At 42.9% G+C, this 26,535-nt stretch overlaps 2 protein-coding genes across 3 annotated transcripts; both read right to left on the bottom strand.

Annotated features, from left to right (window-relative positions):
• Window positions 1-439: 439 nt before the first annotated feature.
• Window positions 440-3,570, bottom strand: stap2a (signal transducing adaptor family member 2a). The gene is made up of 11 exons (XM_071376340.1): window positions 3,371-3,570; window positions 2,362-2,433; window positions 2,148-2,267; window positions 2,008-2,064; window positions 1,757-1,911; window positions 1,519-1,650; window positions 1,344-1,413; window positions 1,121-1,223; window positions 884-979; window positions 675-809; window positions 440-589 (listed from the first exon to the last, which is right to left on the bottom strand). Exons 1-11 carry the CDS (start codon window positions 3,491-3,493, stop codon window positions 534-536), a joined length of 1,119 nt encoding a protein of 372 aa, XP_071232441.1. The 5' UTR covers window positions 3,494-3,570; the 3' UTR covers window positions 440-533.
• Window positions 3,571-6,245: 2,675 nt separating this feature from the next.
• On the bottom strand, window positions 6,246-19,891 carry LOC139559807 (endophilin-A2-like). 2 transcript variants are annotated; one of them, XM_071376168.1, is made up of 9 exons: window positions 19,676-19,855; window positions 12,285-12,353; window positions 11,962-12,178; window positions 11,625-11,758; window positions 11,359-11,517; window positions 7,536-7,639; window positions 7,203-7,333; window positions 7,038-7,097; window positions 6,246-6,632 (listed from the first exon to the last, which is right to left on the bottom strand). In XM_071376168.1, exons 1-9 carry the CDS (start codon window positions 19,718-19,720, stop codon window positions 6,448-6,450), a joined length of 1,104 nt encoding a protein of 367 aa, XP_071232269.1. In that variant the 5' UTR covers window positions 19,721-19,855; the 3' UTR covers window positions 6,246-6,447. The 2 variants fall into 2 exon arrangements, with proteins under 2 accessions (XP_071232269.1, XP_071232270.1); XM_071376169.1 differs by lacking the exon at window positions 7,038-7,097 and having other exon boundaries at window positions 19,676-19,891.
• Window positions 19,892-26,535: the final 6,644 nt, after the last annotated feature.

The following is a 26,535-nucleotide window of genomic DNA, read 5'->3' as shown; positions in this document are numbered from 1 at the left end:
TAACACACGATTTCATTTATCAAGACTTTAATTCGTTGATCCAGGTGTTAGTGTTGGGTTTGAACAAAAGCCTGCACACACACCCAGTAGCGCTCCAGGACCAGGGTTGGTGACTACCGCTCTAGTCTCTAGTCTGGTTTCTCAAGCTTCTGGTGTCACTCTTTCTAGTCTCCAGTGTGGCGTCAGTTACATCAGCAGCAGGACAACAGACATTGGCTCAATCGGAACAATGGAGTAACAGGCTCAGTCATTGGTCCTTTGTATTTGTGTGCTCATCTAATGCTCAACCCCACTGGTTATCCCTTCTTGAAAACGGTTTTGAGGCTGCAATTTTAGGCTGCTGAACACAACTCAGGTGGATAAGGTGCGTTACCCAAACATGGTGGGAAACACTTTGAAAGGTACAGTAGGACTGTGATCCATGAGGACCAGAGTTGTGCACCAATCAGAAGGCACAGGAAGAGAAGAAAGCTGCTGCTGCTGCTGGTGGTGGAAGAGTTTTGACCGCTAGTTGGCTGAGCAATTACCGGAAGTCACTCCTGACTGGTCCGTCTCTTCTCCAGTTTCATTTTGAGCTCCTCTGTGAGGCCTGGGGAGAGAGGAGTGAGACCTCTGTAGTATGAGTGTGCGTGTGGGAATGAGTGGATACATTGATCAGGACACATGCCACTCACTTTGTGCGAGGAGGGGGGAGGGGGAGAGAACAAGCCGTCTCATTGGGCTGCTGGGTGATGACGGTACTGGTGATGTCACAGCTGACAGGATACGGCGGTCGGGAGCAGGAGACCTGGGTAGGGGTTTCCATCGCTCTACACCAGGACAAACAGAGCGGTTAGTATGTGTGTGTGTGTGTGTGTGTGTGTGGTGTAGGATTTCTGGGTACCTTGTTTGGGGGGTAGGGCGGGGGCTTTGGGTAGTGGGCTGGAAGGGGCACAGTGTAATATTCTCTCTCCATTCTCTTCATTGGACGAAACAAACGCTGAAGGCGACAAATACACAAATATCAATTAACTACATGAACATTGGACAGAACCTCAGATACTGTATCTCTTAGGATTTCAATCAACACTGTGTAAGTGGAAATGTGTTGAGAATTAGTGTGTGTCCGTGTGTGTCTCACTGATGTTCTCCTCATAAGGTTCCTCCAGAAGAAAGGGCTGTAGGGTTCCTGCTGTCTTCTCCACCAGTGCGTCGATGACATCATGAAGCGTAGCACAGGGAATCTAGAGAGGGAAAACACAGAGTTAGGACCCATGGAATAGCAAGATATGAGGCAAGACAACAATGTAGCATGTGTTTATATGCGTGTTGTAACAATGCGTGTGTGAGTGTGTTGGACTTACTGGGTTCTCAACATCTATCACATATCCCCCCTGCTCTCTCTGAGTCACACGATAGTGTCTGAACACTGACCTGAGAAAGAGAAAGAGAGAGAGAGAGAATGCAATTGACAGATCAAATCAATCAAAAAAATGCTTGCAGATCTATGTGTGTATATCTATGTTGAGTGGCCGTTACCCGTTGAGATCCTGGCGGGTGGTGACAGCCAATGAGGATCCGTCTCTGCCGGGCCTCAGCAGCATGTTGCCACAGTCTGGATGTCTCTCTAACAGAACTTCTGCCTCAGTCCTCGACACAGGCCGGAAACACCTATAGACACACAAAAGCATATACAGCAGTTTCATATACACACACAAACACACCTAGGTGTAACACACCTGCACTCACTTCAGTGTCAGCAGTGTGTGTGACTCACGATGGGATCTCCCCCAGTAGAGGTACTGATAGGGGTGAGGGGGGAGCGCGGGTGGGGGTGCGTGCTGCTCTGCGTCTGTTCCTTTCTCGGTCCACCACCTCTCTCAGCATCTGCACCTGCCCCGGCAGCAACGTCAGACAGCTGGGCACACTCAGCTACAACAACCAATCACACAGGGGGTTACTGAAAGTTCAGGGATCAACCACCAATCAGACAGGATTATACTGTGATGTAGGGTGTGTGATACTTACATCTACGACAGATTGGAGGAAACCCTTCCACAGCTCTCGAGCCTCTAGATTGGCAACCTGGATGAGAGGAGACCAGAGAAGAAGTTGTTTCTCTCTGGCTGGCTGTGTGTGTGTGGGTGTGTGTCTGTGTGTTTTATTACTGTGAGTTTTGTCTCTCCATCCTTCATGCGCAGTATGAGTCTAGCTGCCTCCAGGTTTCTGTCTCGGCTGCAGTCGTCTTTGAGTGAGACAAAGCCACTGAGATCCATCTTCTCCACATACTGCAACAGATACACAGATAGACAAATTAACATACACAATAACTCATCCCTGAAGATTTACAAAGTGTTTAACACACACACACAGAGCATTTACGTGAGTGTCCTTGGCATTATTAAAGAAGAAGAGGGTGTTCCCACACAGACAGGTCCACAGCCGCCGAGAGATCTGGTAACACAGACGGACAGTTACACAGAGGGAATTAGAGCGGTTTAATATTTTAATTGACAACTTCAACATCTATCATGGTTATAACATGAGTTGTATTACATATATTCACACACAGTTTATCTCCCTCACACATACACACACACTTTGGCCCACTAGTGATCCCAGGTCTCAGGGGATGAATCTGCACCACAGCTGTTGTCAATCTGTGGCCATGTGATCCTCCCTTCAATAGAGTGCACCTGAACCCCAGCCCAAATATCTGGTCTATGTGTGTGTCTTTGTTCCACATTCCCCCATCACCTCCCTCCCAGCTGTGCCCAGGCGGTGTCATTATCATGCAGCACCACAACCCACACAGCTCAGCTGACCACTGACACAACCCCCCCATACTTCTCTCCTCTCCCAAACTCCATAGCACAGCGGCACTACCACTCAGCGATAGGCATGGCCAAAGTACAAGCAGCTGTCAAACATTTACCGTTGTCAAAAATCACTGAGTCAGCCCGAGCCTTCCTTTTTGGTTGAATAGGCCAATACATATAATCATTTGTGTTACTGACATAATGACCAATCATGTCTTGACTAGGCTACATTCACCGGGAAATGCCTGTAGTGTTATCCTTTTAAATTCAGTGGCCACTCTAACCCGAGGTTAATAGGAGGACGCTTAGTATACGCGCTTAATTAACTCGCACTCCAGTTGTCTGCTAGTAATCGTGCGCAATAAGCAAGTGTACCGCTAGATGAAAATCACTGCCAGCTTTTTCAAGACTCGCCCATTCGCACACAATAAGGAAGTTGACAGCTTTCGCAGAATGGGGTTTCCAAGGAATTCGCCCCCGCCCGGTGCGCGCTATCTGGGCGACACTATGCAGCCACTCACACAGCATGCAATACACCGACATTTGTACATTGACGGTATGACTGCACCTACCTTTTCTTTCGGTCCCCGTTTTTCCAGGTATCCTTCGTAGTAGCAGGGCGGGAGCTGAGCCCTCGTTCCCGAGCGCTGTTTGACTGGTGCAGCCGCCATGAGTATCGCTGGCTGGCTGGGCATAGACAGAGGACAAAGGGGCGCTTAGTAATTGGGAGAGATGACACGCCTTCCTCCGAAGAGATATCACCATGGATATCCGCCAACAGCTGGCTGTCGTGCGCGTCCTTATGTGTCAGTCAGTATAGGATATGTCATTGTGTGGTTTATTGTGAAGTTTGCTTTGATTAGGCTTCTTCAGTAGGGTGAGAGATTGGTTGTGACATCTCAAATATATTGCTTGAAAAGTCGACCACCACCTGCTTGGACACTTATTCCAGAGCCTGACTGATCAATACATTTTTTGACAATCAAATTGTTTTTGAAACCACTGATTAAATTATTCTATGAATTTAGGCTACCGTTACCGTCATAATTTCATTCAACATTGTGTATAATATTTAAACTACACTGTATTAATGAAAGACTTCTGAAAATAGTGTAATTCATATGTAAATGATATGCATAATGTGCATCCCCCCGAAAGAAAACAATTCATCCAATCATGCATTGTAGACCTGAAGACACAACCAGCACACAGAGGGCCACTTCACTTTATATTTATTTAACAATTGAAAGGACAGCCTCCTTTCCCCTTTACATCATCACAAAAAATATACAATACACAGGAGATTATGACAATACAAAGATAATATAGAGATAATCCATATAAAAAGATAATCCTGAATTGGTTCAAGCCTCGATCGCTGGAGTGTCACAGTTACAACAAAAAAAGAGCCTCAAAATGAGGCATTAAATCGCTAAACCAAGGCATTACCTATAGACACACATGCAGGCTACTAGCAATTTACACTGGACACCTTCCAATATGATTCTGTATATTAAAATAATGTTAAGATAATACTTATTTTCATAATATCTAAATAATATGGTACTCCAGTGGGGGGGGGGTTGGTAGATCTACCCCAGCTCTAAATGTAGTGTGAAAAACATACACATATAATTAGTCACCAATGGCATTAGAATAGTTGTTGACAACGACACATGTCCACAAAAACTGACAAAGGTGGTCTGAACCCTGTTATATAATAGACAAGAGAAACATGTACACATTAAGTTAACAGGAACATGCCAAAATGCACATTCGGTTTATTTTGGTAGTGAAGCTGCATGTTCTAGGGAAGGAGTGGAGAGAGAGGGAGAGTTCTGTAGTGATGGGAGAGAGGCAGGGCTCAAGGGGGAGGATTAGGAGATGAGTGAAGGGAGGGGGGGGGGTTAGGGATGACAATAGGGAGGGACCAGGGGCAGGTGTGAGAGAGGGGTAGGAGGGGAGGCAAGGGGGCATAGGAATGGGGGCAGGGGATGGGGGCAGAGAGCCAGAGAGTGGGGGTAGGGGATAAACTGTGCTATTTCTATATAAAAGATTATGCTCCAGTTCCACGGATGCCATGAAGGAGTGAAACAACGAGATAACAAGGAGAACCAGTTATTGTCTGTGTGTAGAGTTCATATATTTACAGTTCTGAGGCTCTGGGTTAAAGGTAGAACTGAAACTAGAACAGTTTGTAACACCCAGAAAAACACGAGTGTTTGGTCATATCCAGTACTCTGTCCACTCTTTCTCTCCCACACACACTGGGGGTGACACGTAAATACTCTAGAAAACCTGAATACATTCTCCAAGACACTGCCAGCCGTGTCAACAAGCGATGCATACTGACAGACATATACCTTACTGACTGTACACAGACTGACTGTAGCAAGTCAATTATAGGCCACTGTGGTATCCATCTCCACTCTCCCCCAAAAAAGTATGTTACTTTGGTTTCAGCCCTCAGGCACAGAGACTAGGGTTATTGTCAGAGGGTGCAGATTACTACAAATCGGTTTTAGAACACAAAAACACATTCAGAACTAAGGACTTTGTGAGAAATGCAAAATGTCCCCTTTTTTGATAATTAGACCATGTAAAAGTTAGTGTAAAGGCAGAGATAGAGGAGAGGAAGGCAAAGGGGTATTGCAGACAGAGTCTATGAAAGGCAGCCTAGCAGCAGTAACAGTACTAAACAGAGATAGTGTTCAGAGACGTAGTACAACTCTGACCAGCAGAGCTGTGTGTACGCCAACAGAAAAGGACCATTCACTACAGTTATTCACTAGCCTCGGTGCCCAACCCCATATTGTTGCCATACCAAGACAATGGCCACGTTGGCTTCAGTAGAAACAGGCTAGTTATTCCACATACAAGCAGAAATCACATTTGACAAGTATGGAATAGATTATGAGTTTGAAAAAAGGACCATGAAATAAACCATTAGGGGGGTAACACGCAAAACGGATCAGTATCTATTGCAACTTCATCCTACTCCTGACGGTATAACACACGTAGACCAGCAGAGGGCAGCATGTAAGTGCTAAAACAGAGATCCATCTCACGCTCCACCTCTTGTGTTTGTCTATAAAAGAAGAGGGCGTGTGTGCATTAAAATGAAACAGCCTTTTAATTCCCACTCGTGGAAGAGTAACACATATTTAAACACTTCTGCCTAGAAATGAGGACAACGTAAAGTAAATGAGTGATTAAAGGCAACAATCGCAAGGCAATTTTGCTGCAGTTTTTCCCCCTAGGTCTGCTTACAGCATAGCCTGGTAGTGTTCATAGGTACAGGTCACGCATAATAACACAAACATCTCCTCTAGGAACCCCTTCTTCAGATCTCCCGGTAAGGGAGGTGAAGAGTAGAAAGTGCACAGGTGCATAGAGAATGAAAACAAAGATACACCCAACCCCAATGTTGTACTAACTTTTCCCTCCGTCAGCATCCATATCCTGTCTCCCTCACTTTTTTCTGTCCATCCATCATTGGGTGAATCTCAATCTAAAGTGACCTCTCTCCTCAGCTACTTTCCTCATGCCGAGATCTCCTTTTATTTAGACCAGTGACCCACTTCAGACAATTGAGATGCCCCCTCGTCTCCCATCTCCCTCCCTCTCATGCTCTTCTCCTCTCTGAGCGTTACAGGGGCACCACCACCTCTACGTAGTTGTTGGGGAAGAATCCTGATTGGTCGTGGAGTGTGCCCTCGAACCAGTTCTCGTCGATGCGGTTGGTCAGCGTGATGATGTCGCCCTCGCGGAAGCCCAGCTCACCCTCGTTCTCCGGATCAAAGTCATATAATGCCTTAGCGCACGGCTCAGAGGCTGGGGACAGGGAAGGAGAGGAATGTGTTGGAAAGAGAAAAAGGAAACTTGAAAAATGTTGCATTCTTCTGAAACACAGTTAGCATTTTCAAACCAGGACCACTTCCAGAGTTTAAATGAGGGAGATGCAGGAGAGGCACACTTCCGGAACCAGAACGCTTCAGAAACCTCCGAACCGCTGGGTTCAGAGGGCTGAAGGGAACCGTTACCAGTTACCAGATCCAGCGCACAGGGTTAGTTTAGTGGTTGTAGAGGCTTGGGCATGTGGGTGTGTGTTAGTGACCAAACATATACTCTTTGTGGTGACATGCAGGGGATGGGAGGGTTAAAGCATTCAACACACACCATTCCATGTTATAAAAAAACATTTAAGTGTCACTTTCACAGACTCACACACACACTCACAGTGTTGATTGTTCTTCATGGACGGTGTTCTGTGGAAGGATGGAACTTCTACAAGGGGGGCTATACATACATATAGAAAGATCAGTTCTGGGCTGGTGAGACAATAGATACACACAGACAGGGACAAAAGCACACACACCACACGCAGCTAAGGGCCAATCTTACCGGATGAGTAGGAAGGGGGGTTGGCAGTGGGGGAGTATCCTCCGTTTGAGTGCTCCGGCTCGCCGTAGTCAAAGGAGGGTTTGGGTTTAGCAGTGTACTCACGCCTGGGGCGAGACTGGGCCTCGTTCACCCTGATACACACACAGGAGAGGGGATGACTCAGGTCACACACACACACAGTGACATTCAACACAAACATCTTCAACTGAATTGTAGATGTCCACACACACACACACACACACACACACACACACACACACACACACACACACACACACACACACACACACACACACACACACACACACACACACACACAGAGAGCTTAAATACCGGTCTTGGAGTTTGTCAGTCAGCTCCTCCAGAACCTGCACGGCCTGTTTGTGATACTGCAGCTGGGATTCCACCAGAGAAGCCATCTGACTCACCTGCTCCACCTACATACAAGCACAGAAATCAGTCAGATGTATTATTTGTACAGGGGGACTGGACAAGAAATGCCATTACCATGGCACACTTACACTTTGGCACGTTTGCTTCATTGTTCTTCATCGTCTCCCCTCACAAGGCCTATTTTCTGACTCTCAAAACTGCTTTGTTCCTGACTAACACGTGTTCTACTCACTCCATACCCTGATGGAACAAAAAGTTTAATACCTAACATGGGCCTCGTATATAACAGTTGCGTAAATTTCACACACAATTTCTGCGTGCGCAATTTCTGAAATGAATATGTCTAAAAATAGAGATGTTATAAATCAGACCCGTCTTAAAAGTGTGCGCGCGTGAACAAGCATAACTCTGCCTGGAAAACACCCTCCATTCACCTTTTATTGTGAACACACCATTTATTTGCTGCATAATCTGGAACTATTGGAATTAGGCCACGTCAGTTTCTAAAAGAAAGAGCAATGGCAAACTTGATCAAAATGTCTTTGAAGGTGTTGGCAGAATCTTTTCATCTTTTGCAGTAATTTATGCAGTATTTGGCAAAGGACTGACAGATTCTTAAATAAAATATGCCGCTAATTGTTGTGGATCTGTCAGCAGAACGTTTGAATTCAACAATGTTTTGCATCGACTTTAACCCCAATCCTAAATATGCTGGACTGCCAGCAAGTTCTGGAACTACTCAAAAACATTGACATTACAGTAGGCTACTTACTATGTTGCATACATAGTGCCTTCGGAAAGTATTTAGACCCCTTCACTTTTTCCACATTTTGTTACAGCCCTATTCTAAAATGTTGGACACACCTACTCATTCCAGGGTTTCTTTATTTTTACTATTTTCTACATTGTAGAATAATAGTGAAGACATCAAAACTATGAAATAACACATATGGAATCATGTAGTAACCAAAAAAAAGTGTTAAACAAATCAAAATATATTTTATATTTGAGATTCTTCAAAGTAGCCACTTCAAAGTAGCCATGACAGCTTTGCACACTCTTGGCATTAGGGGTGGTGAGTATTCAGACTCTTTGCTATGAGACTCTAAATTGAGATCAGGTGCATCCCGTTTCCATTGATCATCCTTCAGATGTTTCTACAACTTGACTGGAGTCCACCTGTGGCAAATTCAATTGATTGTACATTATTTGGAAAGGCACCTGTCTATATAAGGTCTCACAGTTGACAATGCATGTCAGAGCAAAAAGCAAGCCATGAGGTCGAAGGAATTTTCCGTAGTGCTCAGAGACAGGATTGTGTCGAGGCACAGATCTGGGGAACGGTACCAAAAAATGACTGCAGCATTGAAGAACACAGTGGCCTCCATCATTCTTAAATGGAAGAAGTTTGGAACTAGCCACCCAGACAAACTGAGCAGTCGGGGGAGAAAGGCCTTGGTCAGGGAGGTGACCAAAAACCAAAAGGTCACTGACAGTGGAGCCACTCCTCAGAAAAAGGTACATGACAGCCCGCTTGGAGTTTGCCAAAAGGCACCTAAAGGACTCTCAGAACATGAGAAACAAGATTCTCTGGTCTGATGAAACCAAGATTGAACTCGTTGGCCTGAATGCCAAGCGTCACGTTGAGGAAAACCAAAACCTGGCACCATCCCTACGGTGAACCATGTTTGCAGCAGCATCATGCTGTGGGGATGTTTTTCAGTGGCAGGGACTGGGAGACAGGTCAAGATCGAGGCAAAGATGTACAGCGCAAAGTACAGTGAGATCCTTGATGAAAACCTGTTCCAGAGCACTCAGCACCTCAGACTGGGGCGAACGTTCACCTTCCAATAGGAAAACGACCCTAAGCACACAGCCAAGACAACGCAGGAGTGGCTTCGGGACAAGTCTGTGAATGTCCTTTAGTGGCCCAGCCAGAGCCCAGACTTGAACCCGATCGAACATCTCTGGAGAGACCTGAAAATAGCTGTGCAGCAAAGCTCTCCATCCAACCTGACAGAGCTTGAGAGGATCTTCAGAGAAGAATGGGAGAAACTCCCCAAATACAGGTGTGCCAAGCTTGTAGCGTCATACCCAAGAAGACTCGATGTTGTAACCGCTGCCAAAGGTGCTTCAACAAAGTACTGAGTAAAGGGTCTGAATACTTATGTATTTTTATTTAATCCTTTTTAGAATAAAGCTATAACCAAACATAGAAAAAGACAAGGGGTCTGAATACTTTCCGAAGGCACTGTACTTCAATGTAAAAGATCAACTGCCTGTTCACCTGTTAAATTCAACTTTATCCTGTTATAAACCGTGCTGCCAATGGGATGGCATAGGCAACAGCAAAGCTTGAAATACATAGCCTCTCTATTTACTAAGCTACTGGGCTCAATTAAATTAGAGATGTGCATGGGCATTTGTTGTATGGCTACTTTGGGGATGCATCACGGGCAGAATGTGAGGAATTTATTCTGCAATGGTTATGGAAATAAAATAAATAGAAAACTATTTCCTATGTCTAATTATTTTTATTTTTTATTTTTTTTAACACAGATTTTCACTCTTAGGCCCACTAACTGCCAATGGCTGCATCTGGTTTTTTATTCATCCCCATTTGCACACAATACAATACTTCAACCACTAGAAAATGTGCGCACACATGGTCTGAAGTTTGTGTGGAGTGAAGCACATTCTCACACCAAGTTCAGTTTTAATAAATGGCAACTTCTGCGGGAAAACTGGCGCATGCATGTTTTGGGGTATATGTTCCACTCACCTGCTATGTAGTCGTGGCAAGCTGACTGCATTCTGGTCCTGAAATACTCATCAAGGCTAATGCTAACATTGATGCCAAATCTAGTGCCAATGCTAATGCTAGCGATAGGGTATTATGGCTTGGGAGTATGAAACCTCATATGGCATGACGATCATACTAGCTCTGACCTACCCAGACAACCAATGGAAAATAGGCTCCCTTTCTTCCTTGTCACTGTTGTTTATACTTGCTATTGAGGAGTTTAGGCACATACTGTATGTTTCTGTTAAGGGAGCACTTTATGACCAATTCATTTGTAAGGAGCCCTATATATAGTATACAGGCAGTGGCGACCCATCATTCAGGGCAGGTGGGGCAGAGCCACCTGTTTTGAGCCACACCTGTTTAGCTAAAATATATGTGTGTTTTGCATGTTATTTTGGCATTACTATGTGTCCTATGGGGGCATAGCCATGGTAGCCAAAATAATGCCCTATCAAGCATTTTTATACATGACCCTAAGCATGATGGGAAGTTAATTGGTTAATTAACTCTGGAACCAAACCTGTCTGGAAGCACCTGTTTTCAATATACTTTGTATCCCTAATTTACAAAAGTGTTTCCATTATTTTGGCAGTTACCTGTATATAATTTAGCAGACATTTATCCAAAGCGACTTAGTCATGCGTGCATTTTTATGCCGCTGCTACTCTGTTATTATCTATGCATAATCACTCTACCTACATGTACATATTACCTTAATTACCTCGACTAACCGGTGCCCCCGCACATTGACTCTGTACCTGTACCCCCCTGTATATAGTCTCGCTATTGTTATTTTACTGCTGCCCTTTAATTACATGTTCCTTTTATTTCTTATTCTTATTCATATTTTTTAAACTGCATTGTTGGTTAAGGGCTTGTAAGTAAGCGTTTCCCTCTAAGGTCTACACCTGTTGTATTCGGCGCATGTGACTAATACAATTTGATTTGATGACTCACGTCAGTCTCCAGCAGGTTGTGCATGGAGCTCTCAGCCATCTCTTTGGACTCATGGAACTTCTCCAGGGCCGATCTCAGCTCCTCGTCTGGGATCTTCCCCTGCCGCTTCTTCTTATAGTCGTAGTCCAGACGCCTGCCCTCCAGCTTCTTCAGAAGATGCTGAGCAGGGAGAAGGAGAGAGCCCTCCCTTAGTTGATTGTGCAGGGTTAGAACAAAAATGTGTAACATTGGGGGAGAGTTGAGAATCACTCATTCTTGATCTGTACCTGGATATCTTTGATGTCCTTGTCGACGACGGCCTGCAGTGGGTCGATAAAGTTTTGCTTGACGTCGATATCCAGAGAGTCCTTGACTTCGGCCAGCCTCTTCATGGACTCGCCCACGTCCACCAGGGCCCCACCTACAGGACAAACACAGTTACATGAGTGGGTACACAATCCACTCAACTGCCACAAAGGACAATGTTCTTCTGTTGAGTACTCTTTTGAGTGGTCACTACTTCATACACACACACACAAACACACTTGGAATTCTGTATTTTGAGGGGCAAAGGCTAAAATAAAAAACGTATGTCAATTTATGAAACCAATTTTTCTTTCTTACCAAAGTTGGTGTCCTCTCCCATCTCTCGTCCGAACTTGGCCATGCTCTCCCCCAGCAGCCCCTCAGCCTGGGGGTAGCCAGGGCTCTTCACCTGGCCCCGGATCTTAGACACTGTGTTCAGCATGGTCAGCTTGGCCCTGGACGCTGGGTTGGGCTGCAGGTACTCAGAGGTTTTAGAGATTAGGTCAACCACCGCTTTGCTGGTAACATCTGCCCTCTGTGGGGAAGAGAGAAAGGGTAAGAGAATTATGTACAAGAAGTTTAAGAAAAACTTTCGTTTGTAGTACAGGAGGGTCGTTTTGTTAAGGGGAAAGAGCCCTTACCTTCTCCAAATCTTTGAAGTCTTCATCCAGCTTGGTTCCTTCTGCACCCCCTACCTTCTCACTCACCATCTACAAAAGGACAAGGCAGAGAGAAAGGGAGGAGAATAATATGTTCACTACAAGTCTCTTTCACATCCATTCTGCACGGGACATGAATTTTCGATCACAACAAAGCAGGCCTAATTCAGACAGAATAGTAGCATATAGAAGTGAAACGTTGTATTGACCATGTGATGGAGAAAGTTTGCTCTTCTCCAGTCTGTGCTGGTTCATTACAGGACATGTCTACTCTTAGCAGTCTACACTGAACATGGTCAATACAACATTTCACCTCTATATGCTACTATTTCAAATATTTTACTGAATTACAGTTCATATAAAAGTAAATCAGTCAATTGAAATAATTTGATTAGGCCCTAATCTATGGATTTCACATGACTGGGAATACAAATTTGCATCTGTTGGTCAGCGATACCTTAGAAAAAAAGGTAGAGGCATGGATCAGAAAACCAGTCAGTATGTGGTGTGACCACCATTTGCCTCATGCAGCGCGACATCTCCTTTGCATAGAGTTGATCAGGCTGTTGATTGTGGCCTGTGTAATGTTGTCCCACTCCTCTTAAATGGCTGTGCAAAGTTGCTGGATATTGGCGGAAACTGGAACACGCTGTCGTACACGTCGATCCAGAGCATCCTAAACATGCTCAAATGGGTGACATGTCTGGTGAGTATCCAGGCCATGGAAGAACTGGGACATTTTCAGTTTCCAGGAATTGTGTACAGATCCTTGCGACATGGGGCAGTGCATTATCATGCTGAAATATGAGGTGATGGCGGCGGACGAACGGCACGACAACGGGCCTCAGGATCTCATCATGGTATCACTGTACATTCAAATTGCCATCGATAAAATGCAATTGTGTTCGTTGTCAGTAGCTTATGCCTGCCCATACCATAACTCCACCATGGGGCACTCTGTTTACAACGTTGACATCAGCAAACCGCTCGCTCACACGAGCCATACACTCTGTCTGCCATCTGCCCGGTACAGTTGAAACCGGGATTCATCAGTGAAGAGCACACTTGTCCAGTGTGCCCGTGGCCATCGAGGGTGAGCATTGGCCCACTGAAGTCAGTTACGACTCCGATCTGCAGTCCGGTCAAGACCCTGGTGAGGACGACGAGCACACAGATGACCACTTTGTTTTTAGGTTTTTTTCATACTGAATTTATTATTCCTTTATGTATTTCTTGCCATTTTCTTTTCTCTCTTTTGAGTGGCAGCCTACGGGTACATGTCTTACAAACGTTAACATTTAAATGGATAATGTACCTGTAACCCCCCCAACAAAACATACAAAAAAAAGTGGTTTTTAAAAAAAAAAAACGTTTTTTTTGTTGCTGTCAGCATAATTTTATTTTAATTCATGTTGGTGTAAAATGTCCTTTTAAAAAGTCACCAGAGTGGACCCCACAAGTCACCGACAGACAGGAACACTTTCACAGACAGAGACGTTCTCACACAGACACACCCATGTGCACATAAGCACCAGAAGCTTTTGGTTGATTGGCAGGTAAAAATCAGACTCTTATTGAATATTCCTCCACCATGTGACTCAGTGCAGCTGTCTCCAGGGCACTTATCTCACTACATGCACACAGCAGATGGGTTAATCAACCAGTCTTTACATTAGCAGTGTTCTTTCATCCAAGTCATGGAGACCCAGTGCATGCAAGCTTTTGCTCCATTCCAAAAGTTTTACACAACTGATTAAAACGTATCAACTAGTAACTACTCATCAACCTTAATAACCTGCCCATCAGTGTGCAATACACTCTCAAAGACCGTACGCCTGCTTCAGTCCTGCTTCAGTTGTTGCCATGAATCGTGAAACTCGCACCTTTAGTGCAATAACTGTTGCAGTTACCATAGTCACATAACCTGGCGTGCTCAATGCTGTCACATTACATGCACAGTGGCCAGGCTTCAGCTACTGATAGCTGTAATCCACATGATGCTATATGACATAACGTAGAACTGGAGGTGGGCCTGCCTGGGAGTGGGAACATATTTCTGGTGCGTTTGTTCATGTTCTCAACACATCTCTCTGGTGTGCGTTCACATGATGAGCACCAGCCGTTTGGCAGGTTCTCCCTCCGTGCATTAATGCTGCCATAGCCTATTCCATGATCTGCGGTTCAAGATGTAGCAACGAGTAGGCTACTAGTTTTAAAACCCGAGCAGCAAAATTATCAACATATGTTGCCAAGAGCCAACTCTAAATAATTCCTCATATGACAGTAGAGTCAATATTATGAAATGGAACAGACTAATGTATGGCGTTCAGTGACACAAAATGAAGCAACTACGTATTGGTTTTCAATGTCATAGGCGTTGAAATTTGACATGACATCATTTCAAGTTCATGTTGACCGTGACTAACAAATGAGCTTGAACTGTGTCAGAGAGAGAAGAGGAGGCGCAAGAGTGTCTGTATACGCGTGCGTGCCAACAGACTGTTACTGACGTTGTTATTGTACGTGCATAATGCTTTGCATGCGAGTGAGTGTGAGATAGTGTGTGTGTGGAAGTGACTGTGTGTATGTGTGTGTGTTTATTGGCAGGCTGTTGACCTGATCGGTTCTCCTGGCAAAAATAACGACCCAGGAATCCGGTTTGGGCACTACTGCTGCGTTGCAAGATTTACAAAACACACCATGACCCACACCCATAAGCGAACAAGTCACCCCACCAGACACAGGGTGAGTAACACACCAACAGACTAGCGTTGCACAGTGTACCAATACTTCAAGCGCTTTTTCAATACTACAACATTAAGAACGGTCCGGTATTAGAATGTTACTTTTGGTTCTTCTATCAAAACGTCTCACATTTGGAAATCAACTAAATATACTGAACTAATTACAAAAGCAACACATTTTCCCAAGTTTATCATAAGACATTAACAGAATGCATCAGTGATTCGTATTCCCCGAAACTTTCTGAAAAGGTAACGGCACGGGAATCCCCCCCGTCTGTGTGTGTGTTAGCGGTGTGAGTATGTCTACCAGTTTGTGTAGCCATTAGGAATGCTAATGATAACTGTTTTCTAGTAGATGGAAAGGCTTTCCCAAAAGCCTTCTCAAGTTAAGTACAAACTAGCCTACACCTACTTGGCAGAATCAGGATTATTTGCATCAATCAAGTGGGCACTTGTTTTGCAAACTCCATGTGAGCTAAAGAAACCCTGCTAAACAAAAACAGCCCTAGGTGCATGAGCACTTGAAATAAAGGGTAACTACTCAAATCAATATTTAGATTTTTACCAAAACTCAAAAATTGTCTCCTATGTGATTTCAGCATGGTTGTGGACTTAGAAAAACAGAAGCATTGGATGCTCTATAAATAAATGACGTGATTGAGAGCAAATCTCCCCCCACAAAAAAGGAAAATCAGTCCATCTCCCAACTTTTTATTTTATTTTCTTCTTCTGCAGTATCGTGATAGTATAGAGCCCTCAAACTCAACTCTGGACCTCAAAGCCTGTTCCAATGTGTTTTTCCCCCCAGTGCTGCCTTCTAATCAGGGACTGATTTAGACCTGGGACACCAGGTGGGTGCAATTAATTATCAGGTTGAACAATCAGCAGGCTCCAGACCTCGTAGGGTCAGAGTTGAATACCCCTGGTATAAAGTAGTGATACTAAAATTTGGGTATCGTGACTAGCGTTGGGCCGATATATGATTAAATAGAATATCGTGATATTTGACATTGACGATATATCGTGAAGTGTAAGACTATACTCTATTTGAAATGTACTAATCAAAACTGTGCAGTTTTATCAGTTAGGCTGTATCAATATGTTGAAAATTACATCTAAATTGATGAACTAAGCTGTCATGACTCTCTCTCCTTAGTAAGGATCAAAGGCGCCAGATCAGCTCGGCACAAGGCTGACAGATAGCCAGACCCCCCCCCCCCTCCTCTCTCCCACCAGAGAGGAAGGGGGGAGTTGAGCAGGTTTTATGACTTAACTCTGGTCGTAAACTTTCTCTCTCTTGCCCTGCAGTATTGAACAAAGGAATGTGCTGTGTATAGAGCGAGACTCTTGCCAAAACTTCAACATCAGACACCGGGACAATATATTTCCACATCCAAACATTGGGGATGATGAGGGATGGAATACTTTAAATGTCTATTTTGTGATGTCATCAGAAAGAATGTATAACAAGATAACTGTAACTGAAAGTGTACACGTCCTAGTTATCAGGTTTGCATCTAAATGTTGTATAAAATAAATGACGTATAAGAATACTTTTGAAACGATAGAAGCGTGATTGTAGCCTTTAAATTAGATAATGGCTTTTCTTTTAAACCTGGGCCCAGTCAGTAACCACGCCCATGTGAGCACAGACATTGTGTCAACAGGACAGAACACCCTCCAAGACCAGAGTGCTTAAAAGGATTCGCTGAGAATTTAAATACAGACCAGAGAATGTGGTCCACACGTTGAAATGGTTAAAACTACAAGACCAGAAAATGGTAAAGACCAAGTGACGATGTAACCTTTATTTAACTCGGCAAGTCAGTTAAGAACAAATTCTTATTTACAATGACAGCCTACCAGGGAACAGTGCCTTGCTCAGGGGCAGAACGACAGATTTTTACCTTGTCAGCTTGGGGATTCAACCCAGCAACCTTTTGGTTACTGGACCAACGCTCTAACCACTAGGCTACCTGCCAACCCTTGAAGGTGAAGACTAGACCAAACATTCCCAGTCTGCAGCTGGTATATAAAGTAGTCTAGGACAATTGACCAAAGACGAGAGGGAAGACAGATCCCTTTCACCACCGTGTGGTACACCTCTGATGTATCCATTCTAAGAACACTCCAGAACAAAATAAGCCTACAACTAAGAACATTGTGACCTCTGGTGGACAACCAGAGACTTACATCTAATTACTTGCCATAAACAGACCGAGTGGTTTCAGAGAGACGACAGAGAAGGACATCTACGAGTAAGTGTATGTTGCATTTCTAATCCGAATGAGCAGTTGTTAGGGTGCTAAATATTCATACTTACGGTGAACGTAGTTTCCAAATGTATGTACGATAAGTCCACTCTGTCTCTCCCGTTCTTTCTTTCCCCACCCCCTTTCAATTGTGTAACAAGCCATCATATCGGGTTAGTCCACTAGGGACTGTTTTCATTGCATTATGTTAGTAATCAATAACCTATACCGTGTGTGTGCATTTATGTATTTGTGTGTGATTATTTAGTTTGTAAATAAATAATGTTTCGCTGATTCATCACTTAAGTTAGGGTTCGTCCAGATTTACAAAGTCAACAACATTCAGAACGAGTGATATGAGGAAATGATTGATTGATGACTGGTATGATATCGATATATTCTTGAGTTAATTTGGGAAACGGTAACTCATTAAATTAACTTTTCCCGTGGTGCCCCAAATTCCTAATGAGTTAACTGTTACATGTTTAATTTAATTGAGTAATAATTAAACGTAGTAGGTAATTATTCAATGAATAGCATTCATCACATTAATGATAGTCATGTCACAACAAAGCCTTATTTTTTCACCATGTGAATACGACTATAATATTGTAAATAAGCACAACAATTGCAGTCTGGAAACATTGTCATTAACGTGGCAAAACAGTTATATTGGATATTGTGAAATTTGGAGCAGAATATCATATAAGAGGTCTCCCAAATATCACCCAACCTTAATCGTGACAACACTACAACAGACTGCACTCGTATTTCCAAAACAGGCCCCTATAACATAGCAGATGACCTCATAATAAGGGTACGTCTGAGTCTCTGCACACTCATGGGACATTTAATGACAGGGGTTTGAGTGTGACTAGGCCCAGCCTAATGGGCGCCTATGCAAAATAACCTGTCTGAGACTAGGATATGCTCTAGAGGTGAGTGGTACAGTCAGGGGCCATTCCAGTTCACACACACACACACAACACATTGTGTTACAGCAGTATTTATGGAGGGCCTCAAGTGTATTTACAAAAACCTAATAGGCCCATTTCAACAGTTTCTCTCTCTCAAAGCTGTCGGATGACTTCCTTAGGACTATACAAACTGTTCTGTAGTTATTTCCCTTGATGCCAAATGCAGGTTCTGTTCGTATCGGCAAAGGCTACAATGCGTTTCATATCCGTTCAATAACAAACGTATTATTAGATAAGCGCTATTGTTAGTGTGACAACTACATCACGCAATAAATTCCACAAAAGGGTAAGAAGCATGTTTGTATCTGGCAAGTAGAGACCGTGCTACTCATAGCGCGTGAGTGAGGAATTCACCTGTTATGGCTGGTAGACCCACGGAGTCAATCATGGTTACCAATCATCCCCATATGCAAATTAGCACTATCACTCCAACTACAAGATCATTTCTCATGGAGATGGACAGATGAAGGGAATGGTAGAGGGGGAAGGGAATAGTTTGTAGAGAGAATAACAGTGTGGTGGGTCTGGAAGGAATGGAATGTCCATCTCCATCCAGAAACACTACACTTCCCTCCCAACAAACGGACACATGATGGTAACTTCAGTCAGAGGTGCATTCTCTGTAGTCATGACAATTGATATGGCAATGCAGGCGGTACAGATAAGTATCTGTAGTTTTACCAATATATTTAGCTATTGTAATAAAATGTCCATGACATCATCCTGACACACACTTGTTGGTTGAGCTCAGATAAAAAGGTTGAATGTCTTGCTCACTCACACAGCTAGTTTAATTAACCTCTAGTCTACCCTGCTTTACCCATCCCTCCAATGGAAATCTGGCCGTAAACCCAGGCCAGGATGAATGTCAGGAGAGTGGCTGAATTTTTCTGCTGAACTCAGCAGAGATTGGGGGGAGTATTTCAAGTGAGTCAAGTCAACATCCTGATACGAAACTCACGAGCTAATTTAGCTAGCTATGCAAACATATAATGACATCACTGCAATGGCGCTGTTTTCAAACGTGTTTTTATGGCAAATTTAAACATTGTAGTGAGCTAGCCGAAGTAAATGTAAACATTGTGTCAATTGCATAACGACGCAACAAAGTAACTGCACAGTCAAGAGTTTCTAAACCGTGCTGAACTGACATCTAGTTAGCTGCTAACAGTAGCTAACTAACATACCCAACTCACCCGCGCTATGCCGATTTAACTTTGCGAGGACTTTACCCGTCCACTGAAGTTATCCATTAGACTAAATGAAAAGTTGAGTAATTTAGATAAAAACATTTGTGTCACATATTTCCTCGTAAAAAATGACATTAATAGCTTTTGCAGAAGTAAAGCTACCGCTAGCAAGCTAACGTTAGCCGAAGTAAAAAGTTGTTGTTCACTGACCTGGCTGGCTTTATAAAATTGTTTCTTGAAGCCTGCGACAGACATTTTTGCAGCAGGATATTAGTTTATTTCTTTACGTGCAAGCTGCTTCAAAATAAATGCCGAAAGTTAGATTTTAGGAATAGCTCGCTGAAGTTTCTCTGCTGCTTTGACCATACACGTCTTCCAGCTGGTTTACCTTATGCCTTGGTGAGTGGAACTTGCCTGGCAACCATACTTCCTGTAAGGAGTAGTAAAATCTGTGGCTAGATGACGATTTTGCAACTCCCACTATTGCCCAAGGGGATTAAAGTAACTGTCCATTGTTCCCAGATGTATATGAAATATGACCTATAGTTACTTACAATATGAGTTAAATAGTTTTCCTTCCAAAATGTTTTTAATTAAGTATGTTACAAATAAACGTTTCTGTGTTGGAATGGTGTAAACCCAGTGCCACTACATGGCACAATGATGACAGCACTTCTGTTTTTGAACACATCTAACTAGTTTTCCAGACACGGTTTATGCTAAACCTAGTTCTGAATTTGTAGAGCATGCACAGTATGAGTCAAAGAACCCGGAAATGGTTCCAATCGTTTTTTCACCATTCATTTTTCCATCTGTGATTTTGCACAGCCACTTCATATAAGGTCTGTGTTTCATGTAGGTTTACCCTGGTGTGATGTTTTAACTTCGCAAATCTCTCTGGACAAGGTAACTTTTAGCAATAATTAGCATTGCACATTTTTGCAAGTAAATTGAGGCGAATATGTTGATAAAACTCACCTTGACCAAGAGAGAATTACATGACTATCAAAAATGTCACGTTAAGGTAAACTTTTTTGTAATATTCACGATGTGAAAAATGAATGTCGGAAAAACCATTGGAACCATGGTTTATGTGTTTATAGGTGTTATGAGCATTCACTCAATGGAAAATGACAATGGAAAATATCTACCGAAATTTTATTTTTAGTCCAGGACTAGGCCTAATCTGTGTTAATGCAATATTAGTTTAGAAATTGTGCGACGGGTTTGATTGGTTGTCTCAAATGTTTTTTTTTCTCGGGGTTTGAGACCTCATTGTTTGCGTTTGAAAATCTAACCGTTGTAATTGTAGGGGGATGTGTATGGTTTTGCGTGTGGGTTTTTGAGTGAGAAAGACAGAGAGACAACCAGTAAAAGCACTTTAATTAATCTAGGCCTTGTGCCAACAACATCAAAGACCCATTCCAGACTGATGTCACGAGGAGTTAGGTGTTAGCTATCTTCTTTATCTGCTGATCTGTGAGAGGACAGGCGGTTGCTACAATAAAAGGTGGATGCCACTTGGAATCTTCTTTCACCTTCACCCAATCTCCCGTACAGGTAAAGGAAAGGAGATATTGGTGAAGGGACTAGCTGTGGGCCGTAGATGTGACAGCTCTACTTAGGGACAATGGATGCATCTCAGTCTGCTCACTTTCCTTTCCCAGTGTCAAGGGGTGAATGTTTTTGGCAACATTTGTGCCTTATTCAGAGGGCTGCAATATTCACACTGCTGCATATTATATATAAAAAAAATGTTGCTGATGTCAGTTGGCCAATACATTTTCTACATGCAGGCAATCATGTCTGTTCAGTGCAATATATTTGTATCTGAACATTTTACAATGACATCCTGAATGATCCAGGGCCCTATTTCAGAATGGGACCAGGCTAATGTGTTATACATAGGCCCATTTTGGTCCCTAGCCCTTTCAGTTCTTACAACTTCAGTGTTCACAGATCAGGATCAGTGAGAGCAATATGGCAGACGCTCCACTTAGCTTGTTGTAAGGCTAGGGGGAGCCATCACGATAATATTCACACCTATCTAGTCATTTCAGATATTATTTTTGTTACCCCCTCTATACTATAGCACATACAAGTATATTGTGTATTACCCTGAAAACAAGAATATGATTATACTGAAATTAAGGAACATCTAGGCAAATAATGTTTCCATTGTGAACTTGTTGCCGTACTATTACCACTTCATTACATGATGTAAGTGGTATTATTTTTAAAATGTGAATAAACCAGGTTTGTGATGAGGGAATTTACATTTTTAAAAGACAGACTTCACTGATTCAAAAGAAATACTTTTATTACATTCTTTAACGCACATGTAATGTAACCCAATGTACAATATATATCGAGCTGATTGACTCGTTTACTCTTTAACTAACAAAATACCTCTTGTACATTTTGGGGGGGAAGACAGAAATGTTATAGATTTTTTTGAATTTCCCTAGGTTCTTAAAAAAATAGATCACTTTTTTGTCTTGTAAAGTCAGTTATGACATAAAAAATAAAATGATCAAAGATCAACAGAGAAATAAAAATCACAACCAAGGTAACATTAAATCACAAGAACAAAATATTTTTAAAATTCAATTTTTATTTTCTTGATTCTGTCTTTTAAAATTCAGATTGTGTTATAATATTGAGAATAAAGAGAAAATATATTTGACACTGAGTACCATTCACAAAAATAGAGCTTACGTACACAATGATCAAGGTTATGGGTCTTGTCTTAGGTGCAAGGTGAGAAGAATACAAGGCTAGTAGAAGACACTGGTGAGAGGACCCAGACTGAACTCAGCTAGCTCCCTGAGTCACTCTGAACCCTTTCTGGAGTGAGTTCTTAGAACCTTATTCTCAATATTCTGTTCCGGAACATTACAGTTCAATAAGGACTGAATTAGAATCAGGATATGCTGTCCGTCCATACTCTTCAAAGGGGTAAGTGATGCTCTGTCTGAATCCTAAACCTAATTAACATCAATGCCTAACTCAGGGGTAGCTGGTAGCTCAGTCCATCATTAGACTTGTGCCCACCCAGTGGGACAGTGGATAGGAAATATCTTTGACATATAGTGAGTGGAGGACACAGGAACATCAATGTACAAAAATAATACAGTTGATCCAACCAGCAAAGAAAGCTTATGACACATACGAACTTAATTGTAACCCAAAGAAAAGCTATGAGTGAAGGGGAGCCTATTCCTATTGGCTGGCTGTTACTGGTTAGGTACTCTCACAGAGAAACTCTTCTCCTCAATACTTATTTCAGCGGTCTCCTGAGGCAAGGGTCCAACGTTTCCGTCAATATTGGGTCATTGACAATGTTGGGCCATAGTCTGTACAGTTCAGATACTGGCCCAAGAACGTGTCTCCTCCTTTGCCTTTGTGTGATTGGACTGCCTACCCCGGGAGTATCCACTAGGCAAAGAGTGTTCTGCCTCCTCCCCATTGGTCACATGACATACAGTACATAACCCCATTGGGTTGCAATGGGGGTGGGTGTTGCCTTGGAAACCAGTGAGAGGAAAACAGTCCAGGAAAAAAATAATTTTCTAAGAGTGCTTTTTTTGAGATCACTCGGAGTCCATTATCCTTTTTTCTTTCTCTCCCTTTCTCTCCGCTCATCTCCCTCTCTCCATCTCACACCCTCTTGCTCTCTAAATATATATATACACACACACACATTTATCTATATACATTCTTATTTAAAATATTTATTTATAAATGTGTATATAAATTAAAAGATCATTTATTTTCTTCTTGTCTCTAAGTGGCATTAACAAGGGAAGGGGGTGTGGGACTGAGGTTTCTCATTGCATTTTAAAAGCCTACAAAGGGCAGCACCAAACACTGTCAGAACATGTGCCTATGTCTGTGTGTGTATAACCATTCTGTGAGTTTCTTATTAACCTACTGGCAGACAATGATCAGCACCAAGTAGTGTGGCATGTCATACCGGTTTATATCTTCTTATATTTAACAGATAAATAACTGAATCATAAAATTGGTCCCTTGGTGAAAATTGGTGAGTACATACCTGCACAAGATACAGTCAAAAGTTTGGACACCTACTCATTCAAGGGTTCTTCTTTATTTTTACTATTTTATACATTGTAGAATAATAGTGAAGACATCAAAACTACGAAATAACACATATGGAATCATGTAGTAACCAAATAAGTGTTAAACAAATCAAAATATATTTTAGATTCTTCAAAGTCGCCACCCTTTGCCTTGATGACAGCTTTGCACACTCTTGGCATTCTCTCAATCAGCTTCATGAGGAATGCTTTTCCAACAGTCTTTAAGGAGTTCCAACATATGCTGAGCACTTGTTGGCTGCTTTTCCTTCACTCTGCGGTCCAACTCATCCCAAACCATCTCAATTGGGTTGAGGTCGGGTGATTGTGGAGGTCATCTGAGTATCCGGGTGGCGCAGTGGTCTAGGGCACTGCATCGCAGTGCTAGCTGCGCCACCAGAGTCTCTGGGTTCGCGCCCAGGCTGGACTGGGTTCGCGCCCAGGCTCTGTCGCAGCCGGCCGCAACCGGGAGATCCGTGGGGCGACGCACAATTGGCATAGCGTCGTCCGGGTTAGGGAGGGTTTGGCCGGTAGGGAGGGTTTGGCCGATAGGGATATCCTTGTCTCAGTATGTAAAAAAAAAAAAAAAATTGTAATAAAATGTATGCACTCTACTGTAAGTCGCTCTGGATAAGAGCGTCTGCTAAATGACTAAAATGTAAATGTAAATCTGATGTAGCACTCATCACTCTCCTTCTTGGTCAAATAGCCCTTACACAGCCTGCAGGTGTGTTGGGTAATTGTCCTGTTGAAAAACAAATGATAGTCCCACTAAGCGCAAACCAGATGGGATGGCGTATCGCTGCAGAAGGCTCTGGTAGCCATGCTGGTTAAGAGTGCCTTGAATTCTAAATAAATCACTGACAGTGTCACCAGCAAAGCACCCCGACACCATCACACGTCCTCCTCCATGCTTCACAGTGAGAACCACACATGCAGAGATCATCCATTCACCTACTCTGCGTCACAAAGACAACGGTTGGAACAAAAAAAATCGCAAATTTGTACTCTTCATACCAAAGGACAGATTTCCACCAGTCGAATGTCCATTGCTCATGTTTCTTGGTCCAAGCAAGACTCTTCTTCTTATTCATGTCCTTTAGTGGTGGTTTCTTTCCAGCAATTCCACCATGAAGGCCTGATTCACGCAGCCTGAGAGTTTCATCATAGCGCTTGATGGTTTTTGCAACATCACTTGCGGGTGGCGCAGTGGTCTAGGGCACTGCATCGCAGTGCTAGCTGCGCCACCAGAGTCTCTGGGTTCGCGCCCAGGCTCTGTCGCAGCCGGCCGCAACCGGGAGATCCGTGGGGCGACGCACAATTGGCATAGCGTCGTCCGGGTTAGGGAGGGTTTGGCCGGTAGGGAGGGTTTGGCCGGTAGGGATATCCTTGTCTCAGTATGTAAAAAAAATAATGTAATAAAATGTATGCACTCTACTGTAAGTCGCTCTGGATAAGAGCGTCTGCTAAATGACTAAAATGTAAATGTAAAATCACTTGAAGAAACTTTCAAAGTTCTTGAAATTTTCCGTATTGAGTGACCTTTGTCTTAAAGTAATGATGGACTGTCATTTCTCTTTGCTTATTTGAGCTGTTCTTGCCATAATATGGACTTGGATCTTTTACCAAACTGGGCTATCTTCTGTATACCAACCCTACCTTGTCACAACACAACTGATTGGCTCAAACGCATTAAGGAAAGAAATTCCACAAATTAACTTTTAACAAGGCACAACTGTTAGTTGAAATGCATTACAGGTGACTACCTCATGAAGCTGGTTGAGAGAATGCCAAGAGTGTGCAAAGCTGTCATCTACTTTGAAGAATCTAAAATATATTTTGATATGTTTAACACTTTTTTGGTTACCACATGGATTCCATATGTGTTATTTCATAGTTTTGATGTCTTCACTATTATTTTACAATGTAGAAAATAGTAGAAATAAAGAAAAACCCTTGAATGAGTAGGTGTGTCCAAACTTTTGACTGGTACTGTATATGTAGCCTACATACAGTTGAAGTCGGAAGTTTACATACATCTTAGCCAAATAGATTTAAACTCAGTTTTTCACAATTCCTGACATTTAATCCTAGTAAAAATTCCCTGTTTTAGGTCAGTTAGGATCACCACTTTATTTTAAGAATGTGAAATGTCAGAATAATAGTTGTGAGAATGATTTATTTCTGCTTTTATTTCTTTCACCACATTCCCAGTGGGTCAGAACTTTACATACACTCAATTAGTATTTGGTAGCATTGCCTTTAAATTGTTTAACTTGGGTCAAACGTTTCGGGTAGCCTTCCACAAGCTTCCCACAATAAGTTGGGTGAATTTTGGCCCATTCCTCCTGACAGAGCTGGTGTAACTGAGTCAGGTTTGTAGGCCTCCATGCTCACACACGCTTTTTCAGTTCTGCCTACACATTTTCTATAGGATTGAAGTCAAGCCATTTTGCCACAACTTTGGAAGTATGCTTGGGGTTATTGTCCATTTGGAAGACCCATTTGCGACCAAGCTTTAACTTCCTGACTGATGTCTTGAGATGTTGCTTCAATATATCCACATAATTTTCCTACCTCATGATGCCATCTATTTTGTGAAGTGCACCAGTCCCTCCTGCAGCAAAGCACCCCCACAACATGATGCTGCCACACCCGTGCTTCACGTTTGGGATGGTGTTCTTCAGCTTGCAAGCCTCCCCCTTTTTCCTCCAAACATAACGATGATCATTATGGCCAAACAGTTCTATTTTTCTTTCATCAGACCAGAGGACATTTCTCCTAAAAGTACAATCTTTGTCCCAATGTGCAGTTACAAACCTGTAGTCTGGCTTTTCTATGGCGGTTTTGGAGCAGTGGCTTCTTCCTTGCTGAGCAGACTTTCAGGTTATGTCGATATAGGACTCATTTTACTGTTGATATAGACACTTTTGTACCCGTTTCCTCCAGCATCTTCACAAGGTCCTTTTG

This window comes from Salvelinus alpinus, chromosome 30 (genome assembly GCF_045679555.1).
Source record: "Salvelinus alpinus chromosome 30, SLU_Salpinus.1, whole genome shotgun sequence".
Taxonomy (NCBI): Eukaryota; Metazoa; Chordata; class Actinopteri; order Salmoniformes; family Salmonidae; genus Salvelinus; species Salvelinus alpinus.
This window is presented reverse-complemented; position numbering and strand designations above follow the sequence as displayed.